The 13,436-nt window shown below is 44.1% G+C and overlaps 1 protein-coding gene across 1 annotated transcript in view; it reads left to right on the top strand.

The window, feature by feature from the left end:
- ACER2 (alkaline ceramidase 2) overlaps positions 1-2,494 on the top strand; it is a 28,220-nt gene extending 25,726 nt beyond the window's left edge. The window contains exon 6 of the mRNA XM_065879477.1: positions 2,308-2,494. Within this exon, the coding sequence (XP_065735549.1) occupies positions 2,308-2,494 (187 nt within the window). The remainder of the gene's footprint in view (positions 1-2,307) is intronic.
- The last annotated feature ends 10,942 nt before the right edge of the window (positions 2,495-13,436 follow it).

Below are 13,436 nucleotides of genomic sequence, written 5' to 3'. Positions count from 1 at the left end.
ATTCCAACTTAATTTGTTTCTAAATTTGGTGTACTTTCTGAGGTTGTTTTTTTTTTCCCCCCCAAAGTTGAACCATTTTCTGAGACTTCCCCTGTGGTCCAGTGGTTAAGACTCCGTGCGTCCCCTGCAGGGGGCGCAGCTTTGATCCCTGGTCGGGGAACTAAGATCGCACATGCTGTGTGGTGTGGCCTCAAAATAAAAACAAAAACAAAGTTGAACCATTTTTTCATCCCAGTTGTAAAGTGACATATTTATTTATTATAACAAATTTAAACAGTAGGTAAGTATAGAAAGGGAGACTTTCATAATTCTGTCCACCAAAGAGAGAGAACAATTGTTAACAGCCTGAAGTGTATCCTTCCAGGTGCTTTATATACATAGTTCTCTAATTCTCCTTTTAAAAGCAAAAATAACATCATTCTATACATGATGCATATTGGTCCTTCTTTTGTTGTTTAAACTAAATACTAGATCATAGCTCTCCTTACCAGTGCATTTATATTATCTTCAACAGTTTTTGTGTCCAGTTAATACCGCACAATATGGGTGCTTTATAATTCATTTAACCAACCTCTCTATTAATGGATATGTAGGTTATTTCTAACTTTGCACTTTTACAAATAGTTGGTAATGAACATCTGTATTTGTTCATATGCCTGAATTGTGTCCTTATGTTAAATTATAATATGTTGCCAAATCCAGAGATATTATATCAACTAACACTTTTTACTAAAATCTGTAAGATAGTAAAAGTGTAAGATACACTTTCACATATACTGGATATTAGTAACTTTAAAAAAATCTTTGTTAACCTGAAAAGATTTTATTTTTATTTTCATGTCTTTTAAAATAATTAGTATTTTGTTGGGCATCTTTTCAAATGTAAAATTACTATCTTTGTAAGATATCTTTGTAAGATAGGGATTTTAATTCTTTGTCACATGGTGCAAATATTTACCCCCAGTTTCCCATTTATCTTTCAGTATGTTAACGATATTGTGTGCCATACTGGTTTAAAATTTTCATGTTCTCACATCTGTCAGTCTTTTCCTTTAGGTTTTTTTTTTTCCCTCTCCCTTCTGTATGCATTACAGTGTGACTGTGACATCCCTTAAATGACACTGTTCTCAACTAAGCAGAATGGTAGTACTCTTACAGCCATCTTTATTCGATGCCTTTTCAAATGTAGAGACGTGCATTACATGTGGCTCTCACAGCCATTCCCTTTAGGGTTTCTGAACTTTGTGTCATTCTAAGAAAGGCCTTCCCCACCAAAGTTTATAAAAATATTTTCTTTAATTATGTCTTTAAATGTATTTTAAGTCTTTAATTCATCTGGAGTTAAGTTTCAGTATAAGGTACAAAAGTAGGATTACATGCCTTTAAATGGTCCCTGGCATGATAAAGATCAATATGAAAACTTTTTACAGGCACAGTGAATTTAATAATAGTAATAAAAAAGAGTTCGCTTACTAAAGTGCAAAAGCAGTTGAATCAGTATAAAATTATTCCTAATGAAGGGCGTCAGATATGTACAGCCGATTATTAAAGCTAGAAGGGTGGGGGGACTAGTTCCACATGCTCATCGGTTATTTCCTTAGTGCCTCTGTTTTATTTATTTTGTTTTTTTTTTTTTTTTTGCGGTACGCGGGCCTCTCACTGTTGCGGAGCACAGGCTCCGGACGCGCAGGCTCAGCCGCTCCACGGCATGTGGGATCTTCTCAGACCGGGGCACGAACCCGTGTCCCCTGCATCGGCAGGCAGACTCTCAACCACTGTGCCACCAGGGAAGCCCTAGTTTGTTTTTTTAGTTTAATTCATTAATCAGTTTATTTACATGTCAATCCCAACTCCCCATCTGTCCTTCCCCCCCCTTCTTCCTCCCTGGGAACCAAAAGTTCCGTTCTCTAAGTCTGTGAGTCTGTTTCTGTTTTGTGAATAAGTTCTTTTTGTTTGTTTGTTTAAGATTCTGCATATAAGTGATATCATATTAGTGCCTCTGTCTTAAATCCTTGGGGCCTCGGTCTTCTCGGCTGAGCCCCAAAGGCATTTGCAGGTTTTTCCTGTTATCGAGCTGGAATGTTTTAGAACATTCCGAAAGAGGCTTTGTTGGCTCAGGAGTTACCATTCTTCTGCTATTCCAGGGATCGTTGGGCAACCTCACCCCTTCTTAATTAAAGGAGGCCCCTGCCTGTCTTTGCATCCAGGAGAGGCAGGTTAGCCGGAGGGAGGAACGGGCTGAACCCGCACACAGTCTTACTTGCGTCGGGTTCTCTCAGTTCTCACACCGCCACGTCTCCATCGCAGGCACATCCTCATCTGCCTGGCCGCCTACCTGGGCTGTGTGTGCTTCGCCTACTTTGATGCTGCCTCCGAGATACCCGAGCAAGGCCCTGTCATCAAGTTTTGGCCCAGCGAGAGATGGGCCTTCATCGGTGTCCCCTACGTGTCCCTTCTGTGCGCCAACAAGAAGTCACCGGTCAAGATCACGTGATGGCAAGGCAGTGGCTGGCCTCTCTGCTTATCTTCTCTCACGCACCTAAACCTCATCTGCCAGCAGAGACAGCCAGGGGGGTTCGCAGAGTCGGGGGTGGGGTCTGTCTTTTAAAAATTCAGTGCCCTTGGGTTCTAACTAGTGTGTCTGTGGACCGCCAGGACTCCACGGTGCCTGGGGAGCAGCGGGTGTCTTCCCCTTTCCCAAAGATGGGAAGTAGAGGGCCGAAGGGCACTAGGTGTGTCTTCTCAGTGTCACCTCCAGCTGCAGTGCTCATTGGGCTGCGTCCTTCATGGTGATGGCAGAGCCGTCCCGTGGGGGACCCAGGGCTGCACACGCCTCGCTTCCTGGTGAGAGTTTGCTCCAGATCCCACCGTTCCCATGTGCTCTCGGAGCAGACCCTCCCTTGACAGATAAATCCTGCGCCCGACAAGACCCTCTGACTGTATGATGGAAGAGGCCAGAGATTTTCATTTGGGGAAACTGTCCTGAAACGAAAGCAAACAAATGGAACACACACAGGGCTTGCGGCTAAGGAGGCTGGTTTCCCCCCTTGCATCTCTCTGTAACCCAGGGTTTACATACATGTGTGCATCCTTTTCCTGCTACCTCTTCTGAGAGATGGGAACTTGACTTCAGATCAGGGTGAAGCTAACAAGAAAAACCCTCCGCGTATGCCAAAAACAACACTCCACTTTAAGCCGTTCTTGAAGATAAGCACAAGTTTTAAATGCTGACGCGGTCCCCGCCCCCCAGCCCAGTACCCTCCAACACACAAAGAGAAGACTAGCTATGGTGTGAGTGGTGTGAGCGTTCCATGCAGAGACCCACCCCTTGACTGCTTGACCTCTGTGACATTGCCAATGGCCTGTGACAATCGTGGTAGGGGTCCTGGTTCAAACTGGAGCAAGCATGAAGTTTTAGAAGTTGTTCTCATTGGAAGCCTCCTGTATTCCGGAAATTATCCTCAAGAATCTTGCCGCTTCTGTCTTTCTGTCTTTGATATTTGCTGTGGGAATTACGCTCCGTATCCTCACAGTATGAGGTGCTTCCTATGGTTTCTCCGCGCCGGCGTTTGACCACGTGCTTTTCTTAAGTGCTGGCCTTAACTACACACTGGCTGCTTTGGGTGCAGCAGGGCAAATCTCTTGCCTTCTGAGTTCTCCCCTAAAGTGACGCTGGCTGCAACTGCTGTCCTCTTCACTGGGCTGAATGGGAGACTCCGCATATGTCTTCGAGGTGCGAGGTGGGAATTCGTGACCTCAGGGATACTCATTTTAACTCAGGCATCTCTTGCTTTGCAACATTCCATCACGGGAGAGGGCAGAACAGATGTGTCCTTCTTGTGTGGGTGGGAATCATGTCACTGTCCTAAGTATTTACGAGTTGGGCAGTAGCAGTTTTTGGCTTGTCCGGGAACTCTTACTCTGGTTAAAATTTGCACAGAATTGCAGGTGAAAAGTCCAAGAAGCAACTGAATTTAAACTTTAGAAATGAGTGACTTTATTCTACTTCTGTGGTTTTCAAATTATTTTAGCAGCAGAACCCTGTTTGCAGTAAGAAATCTTTATGGAGACCTAATGTGTGAAATAATTTGTATTTTATTAGCTTAAATTTATTTCGAGGTTGAACTTATAGCACTTCGTGAATAATATAAAAGGCAGTGAAAATGGAAATTAACAAATGGGTGGTTTCCAAGGTAGAAAAATTTGGTATTGAATGAGTGTACATGTTGCTTTATTATAGCTTAAAAAACGGTATTTGAATTAAATACTCGTGGAATCTTTAATGTACCCATATGAGACCTAGGTGGCTTGTGGAACAGAATTGGAAAAACTGCTCTTAAGTCCTTTGGGTTTCAAGTCTAGAATTTTCTTTAAAGGGAAACGTCAGACCATCCAGATTGACCCACCAGGCACGGATTCTCATCTCCTCCATCCTGCAATATACAAATGCTCCAAGTAGGGAGTTTGTTGTATTTTAAGCCCAGCTCTTTTAGTGGGAAAAAGTAAATAAGGAGAAGCAGAGAGTGTAGGAAATGTTTTGTGTGTGTGTGAGGTTTAATTTCTGTCTCGAAAGCTCCTCAGTGATGGGAGCATCGTCCCAGCCATTAAGGAGGGACCGTTTCTCCCTATGAAATGAAGGGTGTGTTCCGCGGGAAACACCACCTCCAGCCCCCAAGGCTTTGACATTGCCCTTCCGGAAGGTTCTTAGTGACCTTGGGAAATAGGGATACAATGTGACTCTGCTGGAAGTAAGGAAGTAAGTACACTAACTCACAGGACTATTCCTCTGCTTCTCCTACAAGACAAATGACTAAGTTAAGTTTCGGAGAGAATGCTTTTGTTATGAAAAACAGAATGCCCTTCTAGAGATTGGTTTTAATGAGATGAAGACTGAGAAAAGTGTGGAATGGGGTATATTCGAGGAAGACAAGACTTCGCTTTTGAACAGAAATCACTATGCTTGCCAGCGTGGGATGGTAAATCAAGAGAGTAGGAATAGGGCTTCCCTGGTGGCGCAGTGGTTACGAATCCACCTGCCAATGCAGGGGACACAGGTTCGAGCCCTGGTCCAGGAAGATCCCACATGCTGTGGAGCAACTAAGCCCGTGCGCCACAACTACTGAGCCTGTGTGCCACAGCTACTGAGCCTGTGTGCCACAACTACTGAAGCCTGCGCACCTAGAGCCCGTGCTCCGCAACAAGAGAAGCCGCCGCAATGAGAAGCCCGCGCACCGCGTCGAAGAGTAGCCCTGGCTCGCTGCAACTAGAGAAAGCCCACGTGCAGCAACAAAGACCCAACGCAGACAAAAATAAATAAAATTTTAAAAAGAGTAGGAATATACCAATCTTACTTTAAGTTAGGTTTATGGCATCATGCATATTTATATTTACATTTGTATTCATAGTGCTCATAGCACTACATGCATTTTAAAGAAAATGGGGATATTAAGAAAAGTTGATGGAGAAGAAATAAAGTCGTGTGTATTTCTATAGCTCAAGGACAACCATTGTTAATATATTTTGATATATTTCCTTCTTGTCTTTTTTTTCCTAATATAGTTGTCCATTGATGTCTCTTAGAGCTGACAGTTGATCTTGTACCTTGAATGGAATATAAATGCCAGTTGTATATTTTTCCTGAAGAGCAGGTTTTGGGATATACGAGAGTTAGCTATGCTCTTGAGTGTTCATCACTGGATTCCAAGACTTACTACTGAGCCTTCCCTTTTAATCGAGCCTCACGTGAATGGGCCCTAAGAAATAATGAACTGAATTCTGCTTTTTGATGTGCTTCTGCACTTAGATGGACAAGTCATAGAAAATAGCTGTTAAATATATGGTTCTACAGGTTTTGATGTTTTCAGATTTTAAAAAAGTGCATAGCTTATTTCATTAATTGATGTGCAATCAAGAATCCTTTTCTCCCCCCTGATAATTCAGGGAAGTGGAGATTTGACGTTTAGGAGTTAGGTCACGGCGGTTACTCAGCATGGCTCTTAGATATTTGTTCTGGTTAGAATTTGCCTGAGAGAGATACCCAGCAGGAACTGGATTTAGAATATTAAAAAACATTAATTTACCAAGTGATCACTTAAGTTAATGATTCTTGTTTTATAGTGTTTGATGATTTTTAGAAAATATTTTCTCCCCTTTATTATTATAATGTCAAACAAGCACTTCAGTGAATATATTGCAGGTGTTTGGGGATGAGATATCTACATCTATTTGGTAATAGGCTACCTTTTGGGGGAACTCTGTGCCTGTCCTTCTGAAGGGTGCCTATAAAACATGAACTGTGGATCAAAGTTGTTCTGTTGGGGGACTAACCTTGATGGTCATCAAGCACAGGCTTTGTAAAAATACCATCACGTATTCTATTTATTGGATTTCTCAGGTGTGTAAAAACTTCTTACTAGTTCATTATGCTTACATGAGCTGCTGCCATACCGAAGGCTTCAAAACTGGGATGTGATCCTTCCCTGGCTGTTTATCCCTCGGGGCTGACATGGAACCATCTCTGGGGGACAGGTGAGGGCTGAAGCTTGCCTGGCCAGAGCCCCCCTCATAGCTCCTTTTCCGCCAATGAACTTGGAACCTTTAATAGCCAGCTCTTTGCCTGGGTCCTGCTGACCCAGCTGGTGAAAGAGGAGTCTCGGGCCAGGTTGGGATTCTCAATGGATTTTATAGACATTGTTCTCCTACAGATGGTTTTTTTTTTTTTTAACGACCCCTACTCTAAGGGACTAATTGTTTGAATTGTGTCTTTCCCTATATGTTAAACCAGATTAAAGGCCATTTTGTAACCACAATATGTAATCAGAGCAAAATAGAGTATTTTCAGATATATACCTTGTTCTGTACTTCATATAGGGTGTGCTGTATATGGGTGGTAGGCCCACTGGCTGTGGTAGCATTTAATCTCCATTACTTTGGGAGTAATTCAAGGCCTTTTGAAATGGAGCTTTTGCACTTTATGCTCTTTTTTTGAACTGACTGTGATAGCTATGTTTGATATTAAAGCTATAAGTGGTATTTTCTGTGAATACGTATATGTTTGTGTTTATTTCCAAAATGATTTCTGCAGCGGCTGCAGTGAGAAATACATTTAATGGATCGTAAAGTGCATTTGTTCAAATTCACTTATTAATGAATTTGGATATCATTGTTAGTAAACATACTTAAAATTAGTGTAGTTAATTGTTGGTTTCTTCTCAGAGCTGTGAAATTAATACACCTACATATTTCCAGTATAGAAGTACCCACAGGCAGTTTATTTTTATTGAAAGTTCTATAATTATGTCATGTGGATATAAAATCTCAAATATAGAAAACAACTCACCTAAGCTGTAGTTCATCCAGTCACTGGAAGGAAGATCATAGAACAATATAATATAGTAAATGAGTTTAGCAGGAAAATTCTGTATCTACCTGTTTTTCTTAATTTCCTGTGATCATTTAAAAAAAAAAATTTGTTAGGTTGTGCCGGGTCTTAGTTGCGGCATGCGGGATCTTCATTGCGTCATGCAGACTTCTAAGTTGCGGCATGCGTGAGGGATCTAGTTCCCTGACCAGGGATTGAACCCGGGCCCCCTGCATTGGGAGCATGGAGTCTTAACCACTGGACCACCAGGGGAGTCCCTCCTGTGACTTTTTTTTAAATTAAGGGATTCATAGGCAATCATATTTATAAGAATAACAGGACTATCAGAGGAGGAAGGCTGGCTCAGCAGTATTAGTATCATTGCAGTGGTTTCTTTTAGACTTCTTTTCTGGCCAGGGTGAGGGGATGAGGGGTGGACACAGAGGTCTTTGATAATCTGCTGTAAGCAGTGGGTCTTGGAAAATGCCCAGACATAGCATTTTCTGGGTATTCAGATGTCCCTAGAAGCCACCCAGATGAAGTACTGTGTGACAGGACACAAAGCCAGGACTCACATCCTTTCTGGTGATGAAATTGGCAACTCCACAGCTCCACTTTTCCAACTGCCCTCCGAGACCAACCCCAGGGCCCTTCTCGTGTGAGGACTTTCCATTATGAGGGGCCAGAAGGGGGCAGACCCCGGGGGCTGGAAACTTACACCTTAGGAGTTGAACAAATTTGGAATTCACCTCTTCTCAAGCCTCTCCTGGTTTATGGTTTCAGCCACTCCTTAAGATGCTATCTGGGTCTGATACTATTCTGTCTCCTTCTGCACTGTTGAATTTTTCCATAAATTAAAAAAAAAGTTTTAAATACGCTATTTGGGTTTTCCTCCTCTGCTCTCTCGGGTGGGGTTCAGCCTCCTCTTGCCCCACTTTATAGGGGCTGGTAGCCCCTTTCCCCAGTTTGAAGAGTTATCTATATCTCACGTTGGCACTTCTGTCTCTGATCACCTCCAGGCCTGGTGACCCTCTGAGTATTAACTCACGAAAGGGAAAGATCAACCTCACCTGGGTTTTTGTTGGCTTGTTTTATGTTTCTCGTTAAAACATTTGATTCAACTGCTTTTACGAGCAGAGACCAGACGTTATTGTAACAAATGGCAATAAAGTCAGTAGAGTTTATTTTTGTATTAAGGCCGGTGGTGGGAAAGTGGCTAACTGTGAGGCTATGGGCATGGGGTGACAGAAAATGCATAATGGCATTATTGGTGACACTGGCTAGAGCTGGATGCTTGTGAACAAAGAAAACCTTAGCCATCAGGGTGGGAGGGACCTGGAGAGACTCCTGGAATAACACTGCCATCTAGTGGCCTTTCAGGGTATTGCTACCAGGGCACAAGTGAAGTCCTTCCCGATTTCTCATCATCCCAGGACTCACTATAATTGTCTTAAAACTCCCACAAGTTATGCAAGCTCTTTTTATTTTTTAAATTATTTTATTTTATTTATTTGTTTTTTGGCTGCGTTGGGTCTTCGTTGCTGCGCGTGGGCTTTCTCTAGTTGCGGTCAGCGGGGGCTACTCTTCGTTGCGGTGTGTAGGCTTCTGATTGTGGTGGCTTCTCTTGTTGCAGAGCATGGGCTCTATGCACGCGGGCTTCAGTAATTGCAGCACCCGGGCTCAGTAGTTGTGGCACGCGGGCCCTAGAGCATGCAGGCTTCCATAGTTGTAGCTCACCAGGTCAGTGGTTGTGGCTCGTGGGCTCTAGAGCACAGGCTCAGTAGTTGTGGCACAGGGGCTTAGTTGCTCCGTGGCATGTGGGATCTACCTGGACCAGGGATCGAACCTGGGTCGCCTGCATTGGCAGGCGGATTCTTAACCACTGCACCACCAAGGAAGCCCTGAACACATACCCTTTTTTCCTGCCAAGTGGAGTCAAGGAGGCCAGGGTTTGAATGCTGGCATATCCCTGAACCAGTGGGGTGACTTTGAGCAACTTGATTTACTTCTGAATGTGTTTGCACATACGGAAGGTGAGAATAACGATCCTGATACCCAGCATGGCTGCTGTGAGGATTCATTAGTCTAGGGCAAGCAGAGAGCTCAGCACTTGGTATGGAACAGGGGTGGGGTTATGGAATTCAAAATGAGACAGCTGTAGTTATTATCTTACATGGCTGACCTGCACCCATCATACAGATGTGGCACCATTATTTATATTGTGGGTCACCCTCTCCATGTAAGCCCCATCAGGGAAGGTTTATGTCTAGCTCGTGGCTGTATTCCCATAGCTTAGAATAGTTCCTGGCACATATTAGGTGCTCGGTAAATGTTGGTTGAGTGAATGAATGAGAGAGTCACCTGGAGACCCCGCGGGGTGGTTAGATATTGGTGGCCAGTCTAATGGCCACTGGTTCAGGACTTATTTTTTTGGCCGTGGCCCGCGGCATGTGGGATCTTAGTTCCCCAACCAGGGATCGAACCCATACCCCCTGCAGTGGAAGTGCAAAGTCCTAACCACTGGACCACTAGGGAATTCCCCAGGACTTCTTTTTTGCCTTAGAACCTGGCTAGTCTGTGTTCCAAAAGAGCCTTACCTCATCCCAAATCAGAGGGCCCCAGACATTTCCACCAAGTACCCTTTGTCAGGAAAAGTTATTTTTCTTGGAGAGAAAGCAAGAAGGGGGAGAATGCCTTGTCTTACCCTCCAGTGACAGACAGAGCCTAAAACACACATGCCTACATGGCTCATGTTCTTGGGAGAGACACACAATAATGTGGCATCTGGAAAAAACCCAGGTCAAGACAAATTTGTGACAGTTCCTTCTCTGTCTCTGCTTCCCTGTTGATGAAGTATATAACAAATAGTCCCATCCAGTTTCCTGCTTTTTCTTCTTTCCAAGGAAAACTGAAAGAAAATTTAAAGACACCTGGGCAAAAAAATTCCTAGCTTATAAACCAGCATTTCTCCATTATAACTTTCTACGATGATGGAAATGCCCTATAGCCTGCACTGTCTGGTATGTTGGCCACCAGGCCCACGTGGCTATTGAGCCTTTGAAATTAGGCTGGTGCAAATGAAGAACTGAGTTTTTAATTTTGATTAATTTGATTTAAAGAGCCACACGTGACCGGTGGCTACCGAGCACGGTGGACAGTGGACAATGCAGATAGACAGAGGAGGGACAGGAAGGGAGGCTCAAACAGGGGTCAGACCCTGGAAGTCTTGACCAGAAAAGCCTTTCTGTGCTTTTCAACATGGGTACACTGTGGTCAGCTTAGAGCAGCAAATGAAGTCACGTTCCTTTAATATTCAAACCACAGGACTTTGAGCCCTTATCCCACCTCTCTTTCGTCTCTTGCACAGGGGTCCTCCCCCCTGGGAAATCTCATAGTCTCCTTGAGGGCTTCTTTTGCCCAAGGGTCAGTCGTGATTACTCTTACCTCCAGGAGGGAAAACCAGGAATCCTGGTTCTTTGGCTGCTGCCGCCACCTTGGCCACTAGGTGTCACTAGTGGCCACACAGCCACCTCCAAGCAGAAGGCAGGCACCAGGTTGGGGGTTTGGGGACAAATAGGGGGCTGGAGGTGGAGAGGAAGTCAGCTTTTGGAGGGGGTGGAACTCAGGCTCAGGAACACAGTAGAGGCACCAGATCACGTTTATGTCAGGGAAATGTACCCAGGAAGCAGGAAGCTGTATTCCTTGTCTGGTTGTCCTAAGGGAATCCTTCCTGCCTACATCCTGCTGAAAGAAGAGGCTTTTGGAGTATGTACTCTCTTGCCTAGGTGGACCTCAGCAGGCAACCCTCCTCATAAAACAAAGTCATTTGATGTATGTGCTCATCTTGCTGTATGAGCGCTTCATCTTCTCTGTGGTCAATGTAGAAGAGAGAGATTTCTGGCAGCAGGAGAGAGGGACAGACATGGGTCCTGGTCCCTGCGCCACCTCCCACTTCCGGTGTGATTCATGGGAGCAATTCGACTCCCCAAACACCTGTACAGGAGAGAAAATAAGACCTGCCACACAATTTTGCTGCTTTTGATTTTCTCTCCAAGATGAGATTTTAGTTTCCTGACAACTCATTGCTCAGCTTACTGACGGGGCTCAACTCTTGCTAGTTGACTGACTACTAGTTTGAGGGTTATTAATGTAGCTGGGGGAGAACTGAACTTTCTCTCCTGGTGAGATTTAATGCCACTCACCCCAGCCGCAACACTGAAGTCAGAGAGACTGACCTCCAACCAGCTGCTTCATTGGGTATGTCACTTATTTTGCATATGAGGAAACTGAGGCTTAGAGGAGTTGAGGGCAGTATCTACCTTTCAGATGGTGTGATGGTCATATGCCAACTTTGCTGGGACAAGGGGTGCCCAGGTATATATTTGGGCAAACATTACTCTGGCTGTTTCTGTGAGGGTACTTTGGATGAGGTTAACATTTAAATCGGTAAACCTTGAGTAAAGCAGATTGCCCTCCACAATGTGGGTAGGCCTCATCCATCAGTTGGAGGTCTGAACAGGACGAAAAGACTGGCCTCTCTTGAGCAAGAGAGAATTCTCCAGCAGACTGCCTTTGAACTTCATCACAACCTTGGCTTTTCCTGGTTCTAAAGCAGACGGCCTTTGGAGTTGAGCTGGAACTTCAGGTCTCCTGGGTCTCCAGGCTGCCAGCCCACCTTGCAGATTTTGGAATTGCAAGCTTCCATAGCTGCATGAGCAAATGCCTTATAAAACACACACACACACACACACACACACACACACACACACACATACACACACACACACACACACACACACACACACACACACACACACACACACACCCTGTTGGTTCTGTTTCTCTGGAGAACCCTGATTACTACAGATGGCCATGAGGGCTAACTGAAATTACAGTGTGAAAGTATCTAGTATGGTACTCCATACATGGTAGGTGCTCAATAAATGCTACTTTGTTTTCTAACTCTCCCAATTGTCTCGGTCAAGCATTAAATAGACACGGAAGGACAGGAAGACTACTTAGAAGCTGGGCCTAGAAATCCACGGATGAGTCTGTTTATGTTGCCCATTGTCGATGGAAGACATGGTTTCTGTCAAATTACTTCCAAGAGGCAGACTCTACCAGGGTCCCTCCCTCCCCCACCTGGCTCCAGTCTCCCAAGCCTTAGAATAAGAAGGCACATGGCTTTCTTTGTTCCCTGGCACTAATTGCTTCTGGGTGAGTAACAATGGGAAGAAGAAGATTCCTTTCTTCTTCTGCTCCTCAACAGTCTTTATGAAGCCACACGTGTATTTGGAGCCTGAAAAATGTGGAGGTGGGTTCATTATGCTTCCTTAGATTCATAAGGCCTCTTTTCGTCTGTGTTCTCCTTACCAGTTGATGGCAATTAGAATTACTTTTAGCATATTTGAAAACTTGCTTTTCCCTATTGCACTCTGGAAATCTAAAGTGCTTTGCTACTCTTATTTTTCCTATATATGATTAATATTATAAAAAAAAAAACCCTCACGTACCCTATTGCATTTAGGTTCTTTCAAAATACTTTATTATTCTCATAGTTTGGCACGTGTTACTTTTCTAATGCAGCATAACAAAGTACTGTAAGATTAGCAGTCTCCAACACCATCTATTTATTATCTCCCAGCTGTGTAGGTCAGAGGTCCAGGCATGGTATAGCTGGCTTCCCCGTTCAGGGTCTCCTAAGACCGAAATCAGGTGTCGGCCAGGTTTCTTCTTCATCTGGAGCTCTGTGTTCCCTTTTATGCTTATTTGGGTTGTTGGTAGAATGTAGTTCCTTGTGGCTGAAGGACTGAGGATCCTGTTTCCTTGCTGGCTGTTGGCCGAGGGCGCTCTTAGTTCCTAGAGGCTACCCTCAGCCCCTTGACACTCTGTCTTTTCCCATAGGAACTCATACTCTCAGGCTTTGAACATCTCAGAGAAGGGCTCAACTCCTTTTAAGGGCTCAGGATAATCTCCCTTTTGATGAACTCAAAGTCATCTGATTAAGGACCTTAAGTACATCTGCAAAATCCCTTCTGTCATATAACATAATGACAAGAGTGATATCCTTCACTTT

This window comes from Phocoena phocoena, chromosome 6 (genome assembly GCF_963924675.1).
Source record: "Phocoena phocoena chromosome 6, mPhoPho1.1, whole genome shotgun sequence".
NCBI classification, from domain to species: domain Eukaryota; kingdom Metazoa; phylum Chordata; class Mammalia; order Artiodactyla; family Phocoenidae; genus Phocoena; species Phocoena phocoena.
The sequence above is the reverse complement of the archived record's forward strand: the minus strand, read 5'-3'. Positions and strand labels throughout refer to the sequence as shown.